This window comes from Haliotis cracherodii, unplaced genomic scaffold (genome assembly GCF_022045235.1).
Source record: "Haliotis cracherodii isolate W230 unplaced genomic scaffold, xgHalCrac1.p SCAF_16, whole genome shotgun sequence".
Lineage (NCBI taxonomy): Eukaryota > Metazoa > Mollusca > Gastropoda > Lepetellida > Haliotidae > Haliotis > Haliotis cracherodii.
Window position 1 is genome coordinate 24,750,388 of NW_027266271.1, and position 16,931 is coordinate 24,767,318.

A 16,931-nucleotide genomic window follows, 5' to 3' on the forward strand; every position below is an offset into this window, starting at 1 on the left:
ATTATCGTTCAGCTATTACCAGAAACTAATCTCTTACAATTTTGGAAAAAGTAAATAATTTCCGAGTGTTACTACTTTTGTTTGAAGAGTATGTATAACACAAAGCCCAACGACAATTATCTTAGAATCTCAAGGTGTAAGCACTATTGGTGGCTGAGAGTGTGGGTGACATGTCCCTACTGTGACATTGTCTTGAGATTAGTCCCAAGAAAAACGCACACACAGGTTCTTATTTTAACTGTGTCAATGTTCACCAAGCTTAGAAGGCAGCTATGTTCGTTCACATTTCCCAAAGAATTGGATCCCATGATCCAGTCCAGGGTTCATACAGGTTAGCCTGACAAATTTTCTGGATATCATTCCAGTTTTGTATATCACATAAAAGAAGTCTTAAAAATCACAACAAAAATTAAATCAATTAATTCAAACTTTCTTTCACTTTGGTCAAAGCATTTATTTGCCAGTCACAGGTATATCAACAAAAATAATTACAGGTATAAACATTTTTCATGACATCACAATTTTCTATTTTACAAAACTATTCCAGGCCTGGGAACTCACATTCCTTGTATGAACCCTGCAGTCCTATGCGCCAATTGGAGAGGACTAAATAGTCAGGCTTGTTGACTTGGCTGAATTTGTGGATTTCTGCTCATGATTTCAAACACTGGTTAGTCTGGTCCAAACTTGATAACTTTGAAGGCTGCTGTGAAAAAGCTGGAATACTGCCGACTAGCATTAAACAACATTCACTCACTTCGGCTTAACCATGGTAAACATGTATACTCTAAATATTAGTTCCATTCATGCAGCTGAGAGTTGGTGCAGCCGTGAAAATTATCTCAGTGATGAAGGCCTAAGATTATTACCACTATGGGGTTTGAACTAGCAATGAACCGTGCATGCCCATTGGGCCCCCAGCTGTTTAGAATTGAATCATCAATAACCATAATAACTGCAAACTAGCTGCCTGCTTTTTTTCTGTGCCTAGGTCAACATTGATGTTTGGAGGTTAAAAGTTAGCTAAAAAAATCATATGTTCAGCATGTTGAACATCATCTTATGCCTCCATTTTTAATTCCAAAATGTGTATCTAAATAATTTGAGTCAAGTGAACTAACCCATTAACAATTATGACAAGACTGTCAGACTAGTACCATTATGAAACCATTTCTCACAATGGGCAAGGCTGATAACATGTTTCTCTAGTTTAGTACACAGTATTTTGAATACAGCACCTAGAACTTAGCAGTTTGTGGGTTGTATACTACATGGAAACATACCTAATATGATATGTACACGAGAAGTGAAACAGGTTTGAAATATATAGATTTATTTTCATTAAACATGTGAAATACAAAATCTTCGGACAAAAGTCCAGAAAAAAAAACAGCATATCACCCAATCATTGGAACCACCATCTTTATACAAATAATTTTGGCAGCTCACTACTAAAAATTGGCCGAAAAAGTACACTGAAATGCCTTTATGAATTTACAAATCTGAATCAGATCACCAAAGTACATTGCTTCCCTCTTCTCTATAAAGAGCATGTAAAAAATAACCTACATGTATTAACAAGAATTGTTTTTATTTCTGTTAATTTGAATCAATTTCCAAGACAATCAATGAAATAGTTGGGTTTTTTAAAAGTCAAGGAAAGCAATTTTTAGATGTTTCATATCAGCCACATTGCAGACCTGTATAATGTATAAGACCAACAGGTGAGAGCAATGCCATTTCAATCAAGATAATCAATCACACTTGGTGTACCTTACACAGAGAGCATTCTCATGCAGCCCAGATAAAGAGGTGGAGTTTCAGCGACTTAAGGATATGGACTCAAAAACACATATTACACAACCATGCACATTTACAGTAAATATTAAACAATGCCAACTTATTACAGTTATTTCTAGAAAATTTATACAACACCATAATTCAAAACACAATAATTCCTTAAATAATCATTCTCACTTTCAAATAGTACCGCAAACATTCTATTCAGTAAACCTAAGGATCTGTTTTCGACAGATGCATACTTTTTAGTGATTTCTATGTCATGATTCTTCATTTCTGTTTTCAGCTTGCAATATTAGCACTATTTTTGTAGAGGGAAGCAATGTTACTGAACTAAATTACTGAGTTTCTGCTTCATTAACTGAGCTCCAAATATGCTGCAAGCATCCTTCAAAGGCCAACAACAGAGGTAAATGGATAATGTATCCCATAAATCAACAAATAATGTTGTCCTCCAAGAACAATGAACAGGGAATATCTAGAATTTGTGTATACACCTGGGCTGCTGTAACGCAGTCATTTCATCTAATGTCTACAGTTTCCGTTAAATTATACAGAGGACTGGCACAAGATGCCATAAACACAAAGATAAAACCCTTCAAAGAAAAAGATTGACTGAAATATGAAAAGAAATTCTCGTCCCAACTTCGTGTTCTTTTATGCTCAAAATTCATTACAACTGATGCCAGTCCTATTTCATTGGTTGTCTTATAAACCTTTGTAATGACTATAATTTTGCAGATAGCTAGAACCAAACCCATCTTTATGTGTGAGTATCACAGACACCTTTTCTATGGGTTCATGTCTGTCATTCCTTTCCACTTGATTGGCAAGAAATTCAAGCCAATCCTTTTGTTCACCACAATGTAGCTCCTCCTCCGGAACCTCCTGTGAACCAATTAGAACTCTGTTGGGTACCCACAACGGACTGCCCCTGCATCTGAGCGATCTGCGCAGCATTAGGGGCCATACCAGGAGGAGGTGGCTGAAAAAGCAATATCTGTCGGTCAGACAAGAAAAAGGGATTTTCTGTGAAGTCATATAAGTGAGTTTGGTTTAAGCCACATTCAACAGCATTTCAGTTATATCACTGGGTGTCAGTTTGATGTGTGAGGAAAGCCCGAAGAAATGCCAGTCTCAGAAAATTAACACTTTGGTGAAATCCACAAGCATGGTAGTACATGAGAAATTGTGCTGACAAACCAAGTAACAAAAATTAATAGATTTCTGGCATACCTAAGGGACACAACTCTGCTCTTAAAATATAGCACATTAGATGACCAGGCCACCCATGGCCTGTAAAGTCATTCAGGGTTAGAATTTATTTTATTTAGGCACAAGCAAAGTTTTGCTTGTGGTTTTAAAAGTCACAAGCAAAATAAAAAATCAACAAGCTATTATTTTGTGACCTAAGTCAGCCAATCAAATTACATCTATGGTATGTTGAATTTCAGAATTTGACGAAAGACTTTTGTTAAATCGTGTTATTCTGAACGTTTTAAGCAGGAAATTGTAATCTATATTAAAAATATGGAACTTCATGGATGTATCGTGCCAGGTTACGAGCTGTGACAAAGATTTTTCATGCTTATATTTTTGCATTAAACATCGTGTTTCGAACCGAGGAAATTGGGACGATGAAAGCTGAGATGTCATTTGACTTACATTACGCACGATTGCACGAAAAGATGGAAATAATAACTTAAGTGTAAGTTTGACAACTTTAAGATATATTTTTTCATATTTTATCTATTACTTTGTATGATATATTTAAAGATTTGCTTGAAAAGTCTTTACACTGCTCTTTGACGTGTTCTATGTGGACCCGTTGTCGAAGAGTGTTTGAGATTTTATTTCAATAACATTGCGGGAAATAGTGAATATTTTTTTTAATTCATCGATAAGAAATGATAAATTGAAATGGAATACGTATTTCAGACATTGTGAAATGTGATAGATTTAATAAATGAATAATTGGCAGGTAGGTTAATAAAATGATATACTATTTTGACATGACATTTCAACGTCTCTCTTGTACATGGTGTATGTTCAACATGTTCAAACAACACACAATTCTTGAAGTTTCGTACCCAACCCAAAATTTCTCATGTTTCTTGATTTTTATGAACCAGAAAGACAGGATATTAAACAAGCACACAGCAAACTGTAATGTTATTAATTGTGGGTATGGTGATCCTTCCAATAGAACTATTGAATATAAAAGGCTGCAATGCACATGAAACACTGTATTGTGTTTGGACGGCATACTATTATCATAAATAGCTTAGTAACAACTTCTCCCTCTGCCTGATTTGATAACTTCCTTCCCTGACTGACTTTAATGTTTACAGACTGGAAATATTTTATGTATACTTAAAGATTTCATACAATGACTATTGACCACCCTCTACGAGGGCTCCAGATAATTGTATAAGCCATTGAGTATTTACTTACATGTTGTCATTTACATTGGGTATTTGATAGTATTCTTTGGGTATTCAATATGTTTTACTCCCTTGGATCCAGTCTAATGGGTATTTTCAAACAAATGATTAGACATTTTTAAAAATAGTTATGCTTAATAGGCTGTTTTAGGTAACCTCTAATTGTCTTCTGTTCATGTGCTGCCCCAAGTGTGTCCAGGGTCACATAAGCTCACTACAGAGATACATGTGTCACTTGCAGTAAGCAATACAATTATGCATTAATCACTGCAGTGGAGTTTATGTATAGCTGATGCCTGCATTTGATCAGTAAGTAAAGATAAATAAAGATATTGAGGTACACAAGCAGAAAAGTCTACATTGGGTAGTGACGCACCTTGTTATGCTGACGAGTTTTATAATTTTTACAAGCATATTTTGTCCAAAAGCAACAAAATTAATTGGGATGTGGTGATCTATTTTGCGCAGTTTACGCAAATAAACAGTTCATTTGGAGCTTAATACTCCACACAACTGAAAATAAGATACAACTCATACTGGTGCTGCGAGTACGGTTTTACGCCGCTTTTAGCAATATTCCAGCAATATCACGGCGGAGGACACCAGAAATGCATTTTGCAGGAAGGTACAGTGATATCGCAGTCTAGATTAATCTCTACACAATCTCTATGATTCCGACTGACTACTTACTGGGATTCGTGGCTGAGATATCCCATCAAATCTTGCTCCAGCATCAAAAGCTCCTCCAACAACAACTGTCCCTGGCTGCTGAACCATCATTTGTTGAGCCACCTACAAAACAAGCATCAGTGATAAGCACCTAGATAACCTAGATAACGCCACTAACAAGAATTATTTCTTTTGTAAGTGTGCTACAGGGAACTCATAAACATGTTCAGGTTTGCCCTTTTGAATGAAAATGTGTTAACTTTTGGATCCATCATCAAACTCAGGGAACTCCTTTGACCAACATGACCAAGGCTAGATAACTGCTTGAAAGTCTGTCACCTTTCCTTTTGGTGAAAATGATAATACCCTTTGTCTGATTACCCATATCTATCTTGTGATTTATACCATGTATTAAGACTGTTCATATGTTTGTTTCTGGTTTCATGTAATAAGCACTGTCCTGGGTATTGCTGCTACAAATATGATACCCTCAGACACAGGGAACATAATATATACCCGTTCCTTTGGCATCAAAACACAAGTAATTTCAAACCTTGAACCAGGATCAGCTTGAAAGTAATTTGGCATGTTCGATATACATTCAGTGCTCAGATACCAGGGTTCAAAATTTCTTGAATTAGAGTGCCAATGGCCATACTACTTTAAATACAGTAAGGTTTATATTTCTTGTCAAGAATTTGGTACAATGACCATTATTGTGCATCCCTCGAGATGCAAATATATTCTTTTCTGCGTCCATTCTAAACATTTGTGCGTACTGGACGCACATTTCTGCGTCTCATAAAACCCGGCATTATACATTTCTTCATTCTTATTCATTCCTATGTGGAAATGGGCTTGAACAACTTACAGGTGGGGTCAAGTCGTGTAGGTCGCTAAGCACAGGATTAAGTGCATGACCAATTTGTTTGGGTGGTGACCATTGTGATGCTGGGATGTGTTCGGAGTAATTTTGTTTAGAGACTGAAAACTCAGACTTTTACAATAAATTGTTTATTCAAACACTTATCCTTTCTCACACTGTGCATTTCTTATTCTTCTTTCGAACATGCCTGAACAAAAGTTTCCTGCTTCTAAAAAACTTCACCCAAACACACCTTTGCATCACCATGGTCACCTCCCAACAATCTGGGTCATGCATGCTTTTCATGCATATACCGTGTGAGATGGGATAAGTATATAAATATACAATTTATTGTAAATTTTTCAAATTTATTAACTTATCCTATCTCAAACTATGCATTTATTCCACAGTTGGATGGTGAGGTGCAAATCTCTAGCCTATAAAGGCAACAACCATAGCATATACATGAGGAAGCAGGAGCAAAACAGTGATACAGAACAATATAACACAGAAATACACTGTCTTCTGACATAAAATGAAAAAAATTTTGGACAGGGAAGAAACGCACCCAAAAAAGTGTTGTGACCCTGATAAGTGAAACAAATGAAATACCTGAGATCAGGAACAACCAGCAAAATGTGCTCATATGTAAAGAAGCAAATTGTAAAGCCACATGATACAATGTACGACTTATTCAGAGATGGACTCCAAATCAAAGAATAATGCCAAGGTTTATTGCATATAGAGAGATGTTGTACAAGGAACTGAATCGGGTACACGTCTCACTCTTATCTGCGTAGATATGTCCTGTAGAGTTACTGTGTGAGAACCAATGGGCCAAATTGATGCAGACCTTGGACGTCAATCAAAGAGATGTCTTGGAGGTAGTGGGATTGGAAAACCATGTTGGACTTCCAGAAACACCCTTCCATAATTGCAGCCAAAGTGCAATTATTGTGTGAAGCTATAGTGGAGGTGCAGGCAGGCCAGCAGAAGTATAAGCCTGGAGGACAACCGACAAAATCCCAAAACAAATTGTGGTACAGAAGACTTCATTACAGGTGCAGTAGAAAGCGGAATATAGAGCCTCTTGGAGGAATGTCGAGGCGGTTTCGTCACATCAAAGTAGAACAGAAGCACATGTACAGGACACAAGGATACATCTTCAAGATCCTCAGGGTTTAAGATGGACGTCTAAAGCTAGATAGTAAATAACTGACAGGTTGTCCAAGAAGTTGATTTTTGGTAATGAAGTCCCATCACAAGCCCAGAAAAACTTTCCCATGCGAAACAAACTCGGTTGACGTGAGGCATGAATCTCACTCACTCGAGCAGTCGCAAGAACCAAAAGAAAGACTGTTCTAAACATGATACATTCAAAGTCCTTCTTGGCAAGTGGCTCTTAAGTTAAATGGCAAAATATGACACTGAGATCCCAGGTCGGTGGTTGGAAACAAGATGACTGGTCCGCCAACTTGTAAGACTGAAAAAGGGATTGCAGTTGCACAAGAGTAGTGACCTTCACACCCGTTGTAGTAGCGACAACGGAACTGATCACAGCAAGATACGTAGATGAGGTAGAACCCTTAATCCTTTGTGACTACTGAAGATGGAGGTATTCGGCAATTTGTTGTGGTTGTCTGGATCATCAGACTGAAAGCATGAAAAAGTGTTGCCCAGTGTGACACTGCCAAGTTCACTGCTTTGAATAAGTTGTTGATGTGAAGATGGCTTTCGTCGGCAGATCACTGCCCTGCCTCCTGTAGCTTCTGACAAGGAGCTCCCCAACCCACAGTTGCTCTGTTGCCATTGACGCAGATAGCCAATGGAACAAGGTGTTGAATCTTCACCCAACAATCTTGGTGAACAAACATCTTGCCTAGACGTGTGTTGAACAGGGCCCACGATAAACTGAAAATGTTGAGTAGGAACCATCTCGAATATTTTTGGCATTGACCAGCCAGACGAGTTGATGAAGGTGATGCTGCGTGAAGTTGAGATGTAGTAGAAGGATGCCTGGGTCTTCACTGGCCTGAATGAAGTCGCCAATTCTGATTCTAAGATGATGCCTCGAACATGGAAGGAATTTGACGATGAGCTTGGTGAGATGGATAAATAGCCATTAGGACAAAAAAAGGGAGCACCTTCTATTGGCAGGGGCATAGTAATTGTACATAGTAACATGATTGACGTCATCCAGAAATGTGGAGGTATATCTAGGGATAACATGTTGAAAGTTGCCATGTTGAAAACGAGATGAGTTGATGGCTGTCTTTCTCTGGGACCATGAAGATTAGTAAGTAAAAACCCATTTGTGTTGTGGGATCTGTGCCCAGGCACTCTGCAAGTAGCGTACCTATGGTATCTGTGAGAACGGAAAGCTGCATGTCTGGATACAGGTGCTGAGGAGGCTTGTAAGTCGTAGGAGGAGTTGCCATGAGGGATAGATGATAGGTGGTAACACAAATGGGTCGTCCAGGATGGTCCAATTCTTCCAAATTCTTGCAAATAGACCAAATCTTCTGCCTACAGGCGATGTGACTACAGGAACAGCTGAGGGTGGAAGAGCCCAGTCGGTCTGAAAAGGAGTCAAGACACTTAGAGTTCGTATCCCCGTTCTCCTGGATTTGCTACTTATAATATCCCGGAGATCCGACTAAGTGCGAGTGAAGGCAGGTCATCTATAGTCTTTCCATTGTTGCTCTTCAAGCTGGTTACATTGTAAATGAAGCAGATCAACCATCACCTGGAGGGATGTGTCATGCTGGACACCTTGTGCAACGTCTTGAATGCATCCAGCAGAAAGTGAAGGAGTTGACCAAGTTGGTACAGGCGACTTTTGAAGGGGTCAAAGCTGAAGGACATCTAGCTGTCTTAAGGTAGTAATCGACACCGCGCGGTGAGCAAATAAGATCCAAAATGGCCGTAACCTTATCCTGAATAAGACCAGCAGCCTCTCGAATGCAAGTCTCCTTGGATAAGATGTATGATCCAAATGATGAGTAGATGACCAGATCCCTGATATCTGAATCCTAGAAGAATAATGCTCAGTGAGAGCACACCCAAGAACGTGACCCTGCATGAGTCTTGATCGACAGAGGGGATTGATGAGTTTGAGCAGCAATCCTGTGATAACCGATCCCCAGGAGGGAGATCTGTAGAACATCAAACAGGGGATCTCGAACGTTGGGAGGTAGACTGGGAGTGACAACCTGCCAGAACAGACAAAATTGTAGTAAAAGCGACTATGGAGGGTTCAGTTGAAGCTGCAGCATTAGATATGCCTTCAGGCGGCAAAAAATTATGTTGTTATCGGCGACAGTAAAAGAGGGTGATGAAGGAGAAAGACAGTCTACGACAGGCCTTGTGTTAGCAAGTCGGAGCACGACCGACTGAAAAGAAGAAAAGGGGGTTGTTGGATCCAATACCACTGAGAGAATTTCTGTCCATCCAAAGCAGAAGGTTGAATTGCCGTAGACGTCAACAGTAGAATCTCCAGAAGGGGCTGAACATTAGAGATGGTAACATCTTCCATGAGAAAGCTGTCACATGCGCCGTCGTCACTGACAGACAAGACAGAAAGCGAGATGGTTAACGATTTGCCAATCCCAGGAGTTGTAGGTAGCTTAGTCGCTTTCTTTTTCAAAGGGATTTTCATCACGTTGGGCGATTTTTAAGGTTCCTTGGATTGAGAAAGCCGGCCTTGTTCCCTACCTTGGCACTTGTGTAGATAAATGCTGAATGTCGCGTCAGATAGGTTGACACACTGTAAACAACGTTTAGCTGAACTGCTGCAATCCGAGAACCTACAATTCAAGCACGCAGGTCTGTGCATGTTGAAAACGACCAAAAAAAGGAAATCTTCAAGTCTTCATAGACGGATATAGGTAGAAGAGAGAGAGAAGAAATTTGATTTCTCTAGCGGAACACATCACCAAACTGTGGCGATTAGAAAGCCATGTGTTCTGTCTTGTAGGTCATTCGGCATGAAAAACTTGCATGACCCCAAATGTTGGGAGGTGACATTGTGATGCTAAGGTAACGTGTTCGGGTGAATTGTTTTTTAGTAGCTGGAACCCTTTGTTTAAGCATGTTTCCACTTAGGATCGACAGAAGAATGAGAAATGCATAGTCTGAGATAAGATAAACACAAAAATTTAAAAAATGTACCTTTCAAGAATGTTTCTTATATGAAGCCAGTGATAAATATACTTTCACAAAAAAAACCATCAAACTGGACAAATACCTGGCAACTGAGCATATGAACATGCGTAATGTACAGCATGATTCACACTACCACAGGATGCAGAAACTGAAAATGGTATTATCAATCTCAATGAGAAGGACAAGGGCAAACTTTCTTAATTACAACTGCTTTCATATTCCTAATAATGAAATGAGATACACTGATTTTGATGATGGACAAAATGGACTCTTCTTGTTGGCACTCTCATATAAGAAACTGGATCCAGAATACAACCCAAAACTAAGAACTTGCAGGCTCAGAGTATCAGTACATATTTAAGTCTGGAATTCATGATGGTCAAATGGGATGATGAATACATGAATAGATTCAACGAATGAATACATACGACTAAAGAGAGAAATTAATTGTTATTTTCACTGGTCCACCAATCAGCTACGAAGTTGCCACATATCTAATGGTAAAACGTAAAAGTCTCAAGTCCTTCCTTAATTCTACTAGTATCTGACTAACAAACTTCTGTCAGTTTCGAATCCTTAAAAGCAAGACTAAAATATTTGCAAAGTTCTTGAATTTACCTATCAGCAGTGACAAGTGCTTTGAATTAATTTGTCATCCTTAAAATTGCTAGCTATTTAGGATTCTACCTTAAAAACAAAGGACTAACAAAGTTGAAAACATCAATACCTGCAATATGTACTGTGCATAATTAACTGTTTCTAAGAAGTTGTACACAAGTCTCATTTTGATTGGAAAATAGAGGATGTAAGTCAGTCTGTGCAAGTATAAAAAGAGGTAGTGTAGCATGGCACTGTTTCCCTTACCGGAGAATAGGGGGGAGGAGGTCCGTGGGGAGAAACTCCCTGGGTCTGGTGGATCACTGGCATGTACTGCTGGCGGGGGTAGGCAGACGAGGAAGCAGGTACTGAAACACAATTCAAACGACAGACCAGTTAAACATGTTATAAGGTTTTACTGCTTGTTTGTTGTTAAAAGCCTCAGCAGCATATTCCTGCTAAATGACAGCAGCCTTTAAATAATCGAATCTAAAGTACTCACGGAAATGAAAAATAACTGTTTTTCTCAATTTAAAAATCGATACAAAGTGTTACATAGCTGTAAATACGAAATGCCAAAACAACTCGAAAAGCACTAGTCTGGATTTGCTAGTTTGATCTCAGTGAACAATACAAAATGTACTTTACAGGAGGTAATTTGTCGGCACTTTCAACATTCAAAAATAAAACTAAGTCCAAATTGACATAGCAGAAACAGACTATAGGCATTATGCACCTGTTCTCACCTGTCGTCAAGGTGTCATAGGTCACCTTGATCTACTTACACCTGGTTATGCCCTCATTCAAAATAGTCTGTTTTATTCACATTTATACACACTTTCACGTGTAAAAAGGCATAAAACATTTGATCCGCTGTATTTGTGCCACGGCCCAATTAGTACTAATTTAGTTGTTTGAATATTTACATATTTTGTATATTAACTGCATTTATTTAAGATCTGAGGTCGAAAAAACAGGGTTTTTTTCATTTCCGCGAGTACTTTAGTGGTCGATATTATGAGTAATGATCCATATTGTCAGGTACAAGGACACGCTATCGCCCAAGTCACAAAGTCTGACCACCCAATCCATTTGGTCACCTCCAGACAGCAACCCAGCATCTCATGGGACACATGGTTTATTACCATATAGTTTGCAGTTTAGTTGGTTTGTCATGTGAAGTGAAGAGCAAATTATCAAGATGTAACCATGACAGCCGATTATGAAATGAAGTTGATGTTAAAATGTGTTGTATCATATTCAATACTTGTTATGCTTGACAGTGACAAGATTGTCGGTGCTACAGAAGCAGCAGATTACACAATCTACGTCATTTATAGACTGTTCCAAACTGCAGACTCATTCAGATTGTGACAATATATAAAATATTCGGTCTCATAAACATAACTGCAACTGATGATTAATAACATTGAATAAGGATAACCAATACCGGTTTGCACATTTATTAACTGGTTACAAATTGTATTCAAATAGTAGCTGGTTATCCAAATAATTGTGACAGGCTGATGGTTTATCCAGCGATAGAAACTAACAGTATTAGCATGATAAGTCCACTAGTCCTTAAAAATATAAGAGCAAAATCCTTAAAAGGCTAATTTCTACGAGTTCTTATGCTACCTTACCTATTCGACAGTTTGGCCAGGACTATAGGACTAGTGCCAATTTCCAACGCTGTTATCCCCTCAACCAAAGTTATTATACATCAATACTCACCATACCCATGCTGCATGGGTTGCATTTGAGCGTATGCCTGCATGTACTGCTGTTGGACGTATTGAGATTGGGCTTGGTATGCCTGGGCCTGTGCCTGCATGGAGGCAAGGTAGGCAGAGTCATGCTGTGAGGCAGACGCAGGATAGGCAGCAGCGCTCGACTGGGCTGAAGCGCTGTACGGTGGGGGCTGAGATCCATACTGCTGCTGGAGAGGAGCACCGTAGGCATACTGTGGGGGAGGCATGCCTTGGGCTTTGCTGGGATCTGGAATTCAACAAAAGACATGATTCCTTTATTGTACAGTGTCATATCAGTATTTAACATTAGGCATCAACGTCAAGGGCCTGTGTGATAACTCCAATGTTAATTTGGGGGATACATAGATCCAAATACTATAGCAGACAGAAAAGGCTTCCATATAAGTATTATCCACTGATCTCTGACCAAGTTATGACCCAAGGGTTCACAGTTAGTTACAGCTATAGAAGACAACAACGTGCTCATGATATGAGCATGAAATACATCAACCAGGTGCAAACTATTCAGCACATGTAACTTAGTGCAAGATGAGTTACACAGTAAATGATGATTAATATGATGGTAGCAAAATCGATGTAAAAAGAGTGATCGACTTTGATAACAGTGCACAAAGAAGTTCATCCTATTCCACACCACTGGCACATTCAATTTTCATACAGTGCATATTGAAATTATGGAGGGGCCACAATGTGAAATCCATAGTACATAGATACATAGATAAGTATCTGTAAATCGTATTTTGGGAATATCCGTCTGCAGACGACAAATTTGATAATGCATTTCTTATACTTGTAATGAATATAAGAATTGAGTGTAATACCAGAGAAAATAGAAAATGTAATTTGAGTAACTGAAACGGTGCTGCATCATCGTGTGGCACGTTCTGTTTAGCCGATGGTCATAATTGGTATAGTTGGAAGATGGGAAACTTCTATTTCCACTGTTATGATTCCCTATCATTGGGTAATATCAGAATTCTACTGATTGTTTTTCCACTGACAGAAATAAGAGCATTTGCTCATAGTTTCACAAACAGTAGGCCAGGGTATTTTCATTCCTTTCAAAGAAATGAAAGGCAACTGAAGAACAAGATGAATCAGACAACGCTAAGGAAATGCCAGCTGATATTTTGCAAAAGTTGAAACTAAGTTGGTACCTCTAGTGCCTCGATGAAATTGGCTTGAACTTTACCTGTAGCTTAGATTGTCAGACAGATATTATTAGCAATGGCCATACGATTTTCTGATTGGCCCAGATTGTGGGGGTTTAGTGCTCATGGTGTCCACCTATTTCAGCTTGTTTGTTTGTTTTAACACAACACTCAGCAATATTCAAGCTACATGACAGCAGTCTGTAAATAATCAAGTGATTGTTATCATGAGCATCAATCCACGCAATTGGGACACGATGACATGCATCAACCATGTCAGCGGGCCTGACCACCCAAACTCATAAGTCGCCTCTAATGACAAGCATGGGTTGCTGAAGACCTATTCTAACCCGGATCTTCATGGGGCCCACCTTTTTTCAAGTCCACAAGAAACTTTGAAAGAAATATGAAAACTTCAAAATAGAGGGGATCGTTGAGGTCCCGTGGAGTTTGGACCACAGGAACCCCTAAATCATTAACTTCTAACACTAGGGTAATGACAAGGACCTCTTGACTTTCATGCCTCTGCCTGACAAACCAGTGGATGATATTATGAACAATGTTCAACATTGTCAGAGTACAACACACAATAAACCAGTCACCAGACTGACCACCTGATCCATTGCAGCATAGGTTGCCAGAGTCAAATTCTAACCTGGAATTCTAATGTGTGAATCTTTGGTGACATTATTCAAAAGAAATTAGTTCTGCACTCTATCCATGTGATTGGATATATCCTTCTGAATCATCAAAAGTGGATAGGTGAGTTTGTGACAGGAATCAGAAATCTGTAGTGTGAGTTGACATATCATAGTCCTGCTGCCTATTTGGGATGTGATGACATACCTATACATTTAACGCAAAGGCAAGATATCACATGTATCATGCAAATCAGGATACTTATTATGCACTGTTTTGGTGTGGAATTCTACAGGTTCCATGTTGCCAAGCTCACACAAATTGATTGCCTTCACCCAGTATGTGTTTCACTCACTGTTATGAGGTGAATTGAGACACTCCTCTGCCTTGTAATGTTAAATTATGATAATATGACATATATATTAGAATATACAGCAGTAGGGCTGTTGTCTCTCAACTCACTCAAAAAACTTGAATTCCTGTGGTCTGGGAACCCACATAATCTTAAGTCACCATTGTTACTGATGTGGTTGCTACATATACATTTCACACATCATACAAATCAGACCATAGTAATTTCTGCTTATAAAATCATCTCATTAATCATAAAATAACAATAATGATAATTGTATCACTGTTTGAAAAGAGTAAAATTTCAACCCAGGCCACAATGAAGTAATTATTAGATTCACATCCCACTCGCCTCACAAGGAAACAGACTACATCAGTAAACTTAATAATAATAGTGGACATTTAATTTTACCATGTTTACTGTACAATATCCACCCACAAGCGCCTACTCATAGCACTACAGAAAACAAGAAAGCATAGCTAGGGAGTAAGAACAGATGGGAAGTAGTGACACCTGAAGAGATGGGTTTTCAGGACAGATTGGAAGAGGCCAGGGAGGGGGAATGCTTGATGTCGCCAGAAAGAGAATTCTAAAGTGTAGCTGCTGCATAGGGAATGTTCCATGACCATAGGATTTGATTTCTTTCTTGCCAGCAGGTGGTGATGCTCTGACCAAGGGTATGTGGAAAGAATGAGCTCCATGACATAGTCGGAAGCAATTCCAGTCTGTCACAAAGTCACAGAATGTTGTATTCTATACTAGTCTTTACAGGTAACCAATGTAAGGCTTTCAGAACCGGAGTCATATGTTGATGTTTAGATGTTAAACATATAATATGGGCTCTATTGTTCTGAATTTTTTGCAGTCTGTGGACCTGTTCTTGGGTAAGACCAAACAAGAAACTTGAGAAAACAAGACTTTGAAAGAGTGTGGGGCTGCATCTAATTCTGTCTATGACGGATGTTACCAATTGAGGGGAGCATGAAATAGCAGTTTCTGGAAAGGTTATCAGTCTGTCATGTCTGGCTATAGATACACCCCAAAATTGTATTTGCCTCTTTTGTCACACGTCTGCTAAGAACTTGTCGACGATTTATGATAACAGCATTTGGAGTAGCTGAAAATGATGAAATATGACTTGTTCTGAATGCAACTTGTGAAAAGAACAACTGCAACAGATCGGCTGAAATGTCTGTCCGCATGTGTGTGGCTGTCAAAAGATCTTAACAAGTCTCTGTCTATTAAAATGTTGTTATCAGTTTTGTGTTCTGATGTAAGCTCTTCAAAAATCTGCTGCCTTCAAAATTGTTGATTGGCTGTTATATTCATGTAAAGATGGTGTACGGTAATTCATGAGACATAAGTGAATTTAGCTGCATGTTCGGTTCCAAATTCAATTTAGTTGGGTTAAATCTACAGGTAACCTACCTCTACATTGAAAACACAGTATGTTCATCTCCTAACTGTCACATGTGACAGTGAACATAACATTAAACAAAACCAGTTATTTCCAGATAGAACCTGATAATCACACGAGGGAAATGCACAGTAAAAATCTTTGGAATGGATAACCAACATTAGCAAACCAGTCTAATAGATAAGTCAAGTCATAACATGATGTAGTGTGACAGTCTGTGATAATCGTCACTGAACTTCTAAAATATACAGGCTACAGATATATCTAAAAATCATCTCCATAACTTGAATAATGTATTCATTTAGAGAATGTGAGAAGAAATTCAAGTTCTTTTTGCCATATCCATAGATTTACTGGAACAAAGTTGAAAAAACAAAATACAATATGGTGCATACACACAACCCACTACATGTATTTATCGCCTTTGTTGACCATCAGACCTATGTGTAGATCGAAAATAATGCGTTTTCACCACAAAGGTATATGACCATTAATCGACGTAAATCTACATGTGCTGGGATCTTCAGAGTAGAAAATATACGAACTGTACATTAAACTATATTTATAAGTGATATAGAGGTTAATTCGTTCTTGTTTTTCCCAATCACTGGAATTCCATGTTGGTGTTTTACTGTTGTAAAATTGTTCGCATTCTTTGAATGAACGATTCTTCCAAATAGCTATCTTTTTGTCCAACAGAAATGGATCACCGAGTGTTGAAGGATACGATACAACTATGTGCATATCTGTGCTTTTGATTTACCTTGTTTAGACATAGCGATGGCTGTTTCAATTTCGCAATCTGAATCTATTTTGTGTTCGATCGCTGTGTACTTTCTGTTTTCTGAAGGCCTAGTCATGTGACCAAAAGGAAGTACCAGTCGATAAAATTTTACCCCTCTTTATCCGTTGAGAAATGGAATATGTGCAACATTTTGGTTTCTACATATATGCTACAACCATTTTGATATACGAAGCAACTTCCGTTTACTTGTATACAACATTTTGTCTTTGTTTTAATCAGTTTTAAAGTTTCTCGGCTATTTTTAGTAACAGATGCA

At 38.5% G+C, this 16,931-nt stretch overlaps 1 protein-coding gene across 1 annotated transcript; it reads right to left on the reverse strand.

The window, feature by feature from the left end:
- Window positions 1-1,312: 1,312 nt before the first annotated feature.
- LOC139463992 (serine/threonine-protein kinase Wnk-like) lies at window positions 1,313-16,730 on the reverse strand. The gene is made up of 5 exons (XM_071245474.1): window positions 16,634-16,730; window positions 12,274-12,537; window positions 10,807-10,907; window positions 4,935-5,036; window positions 1,313-2,785 (listed from the first exon to the last, which is right to left on the reverse strand). The coding sequence occupies exons 1-5, from the start codon at window positions 16,728-16,730 to the stop codon at window positions 2,657-2,659; spliced, it is 693 nt and encodes a 230-aa protein (XP_071101575.1). The 3' UTR covers window positions 1,313-2,656.
- Window positions 16,731-16,931: the final 201 nt, after the last annotated feature.

What these genes read in the sequence shown, in the direction of transcription:
- LOC139463992 (XM_071245474.1), bottom strand. Translation starts at nt 16,730, where the DNA reads ATGACTAGGCCTTCAGAAAACAGAAAGTACACAGCGATCGAACACAAA. An exon ending in ACCCATGCAGCATGGGTATG is followed by an intron (nt 10,908 to 12,273) that starts GTGAGTATTGAT and finishes ATTGTGTTTCAG; the next exon opens with TACCTGCTTCCTCGTCTGCC. An exon ending in CTCCTCCCCCCTATTCTCCG is followed by an intron (nt 5,037 to 10,806) that starts GTAAGGGAAACA and finishes CTTGTTTTGTAG; the next exon opens with GTGGCTCAACAAATGATGGT.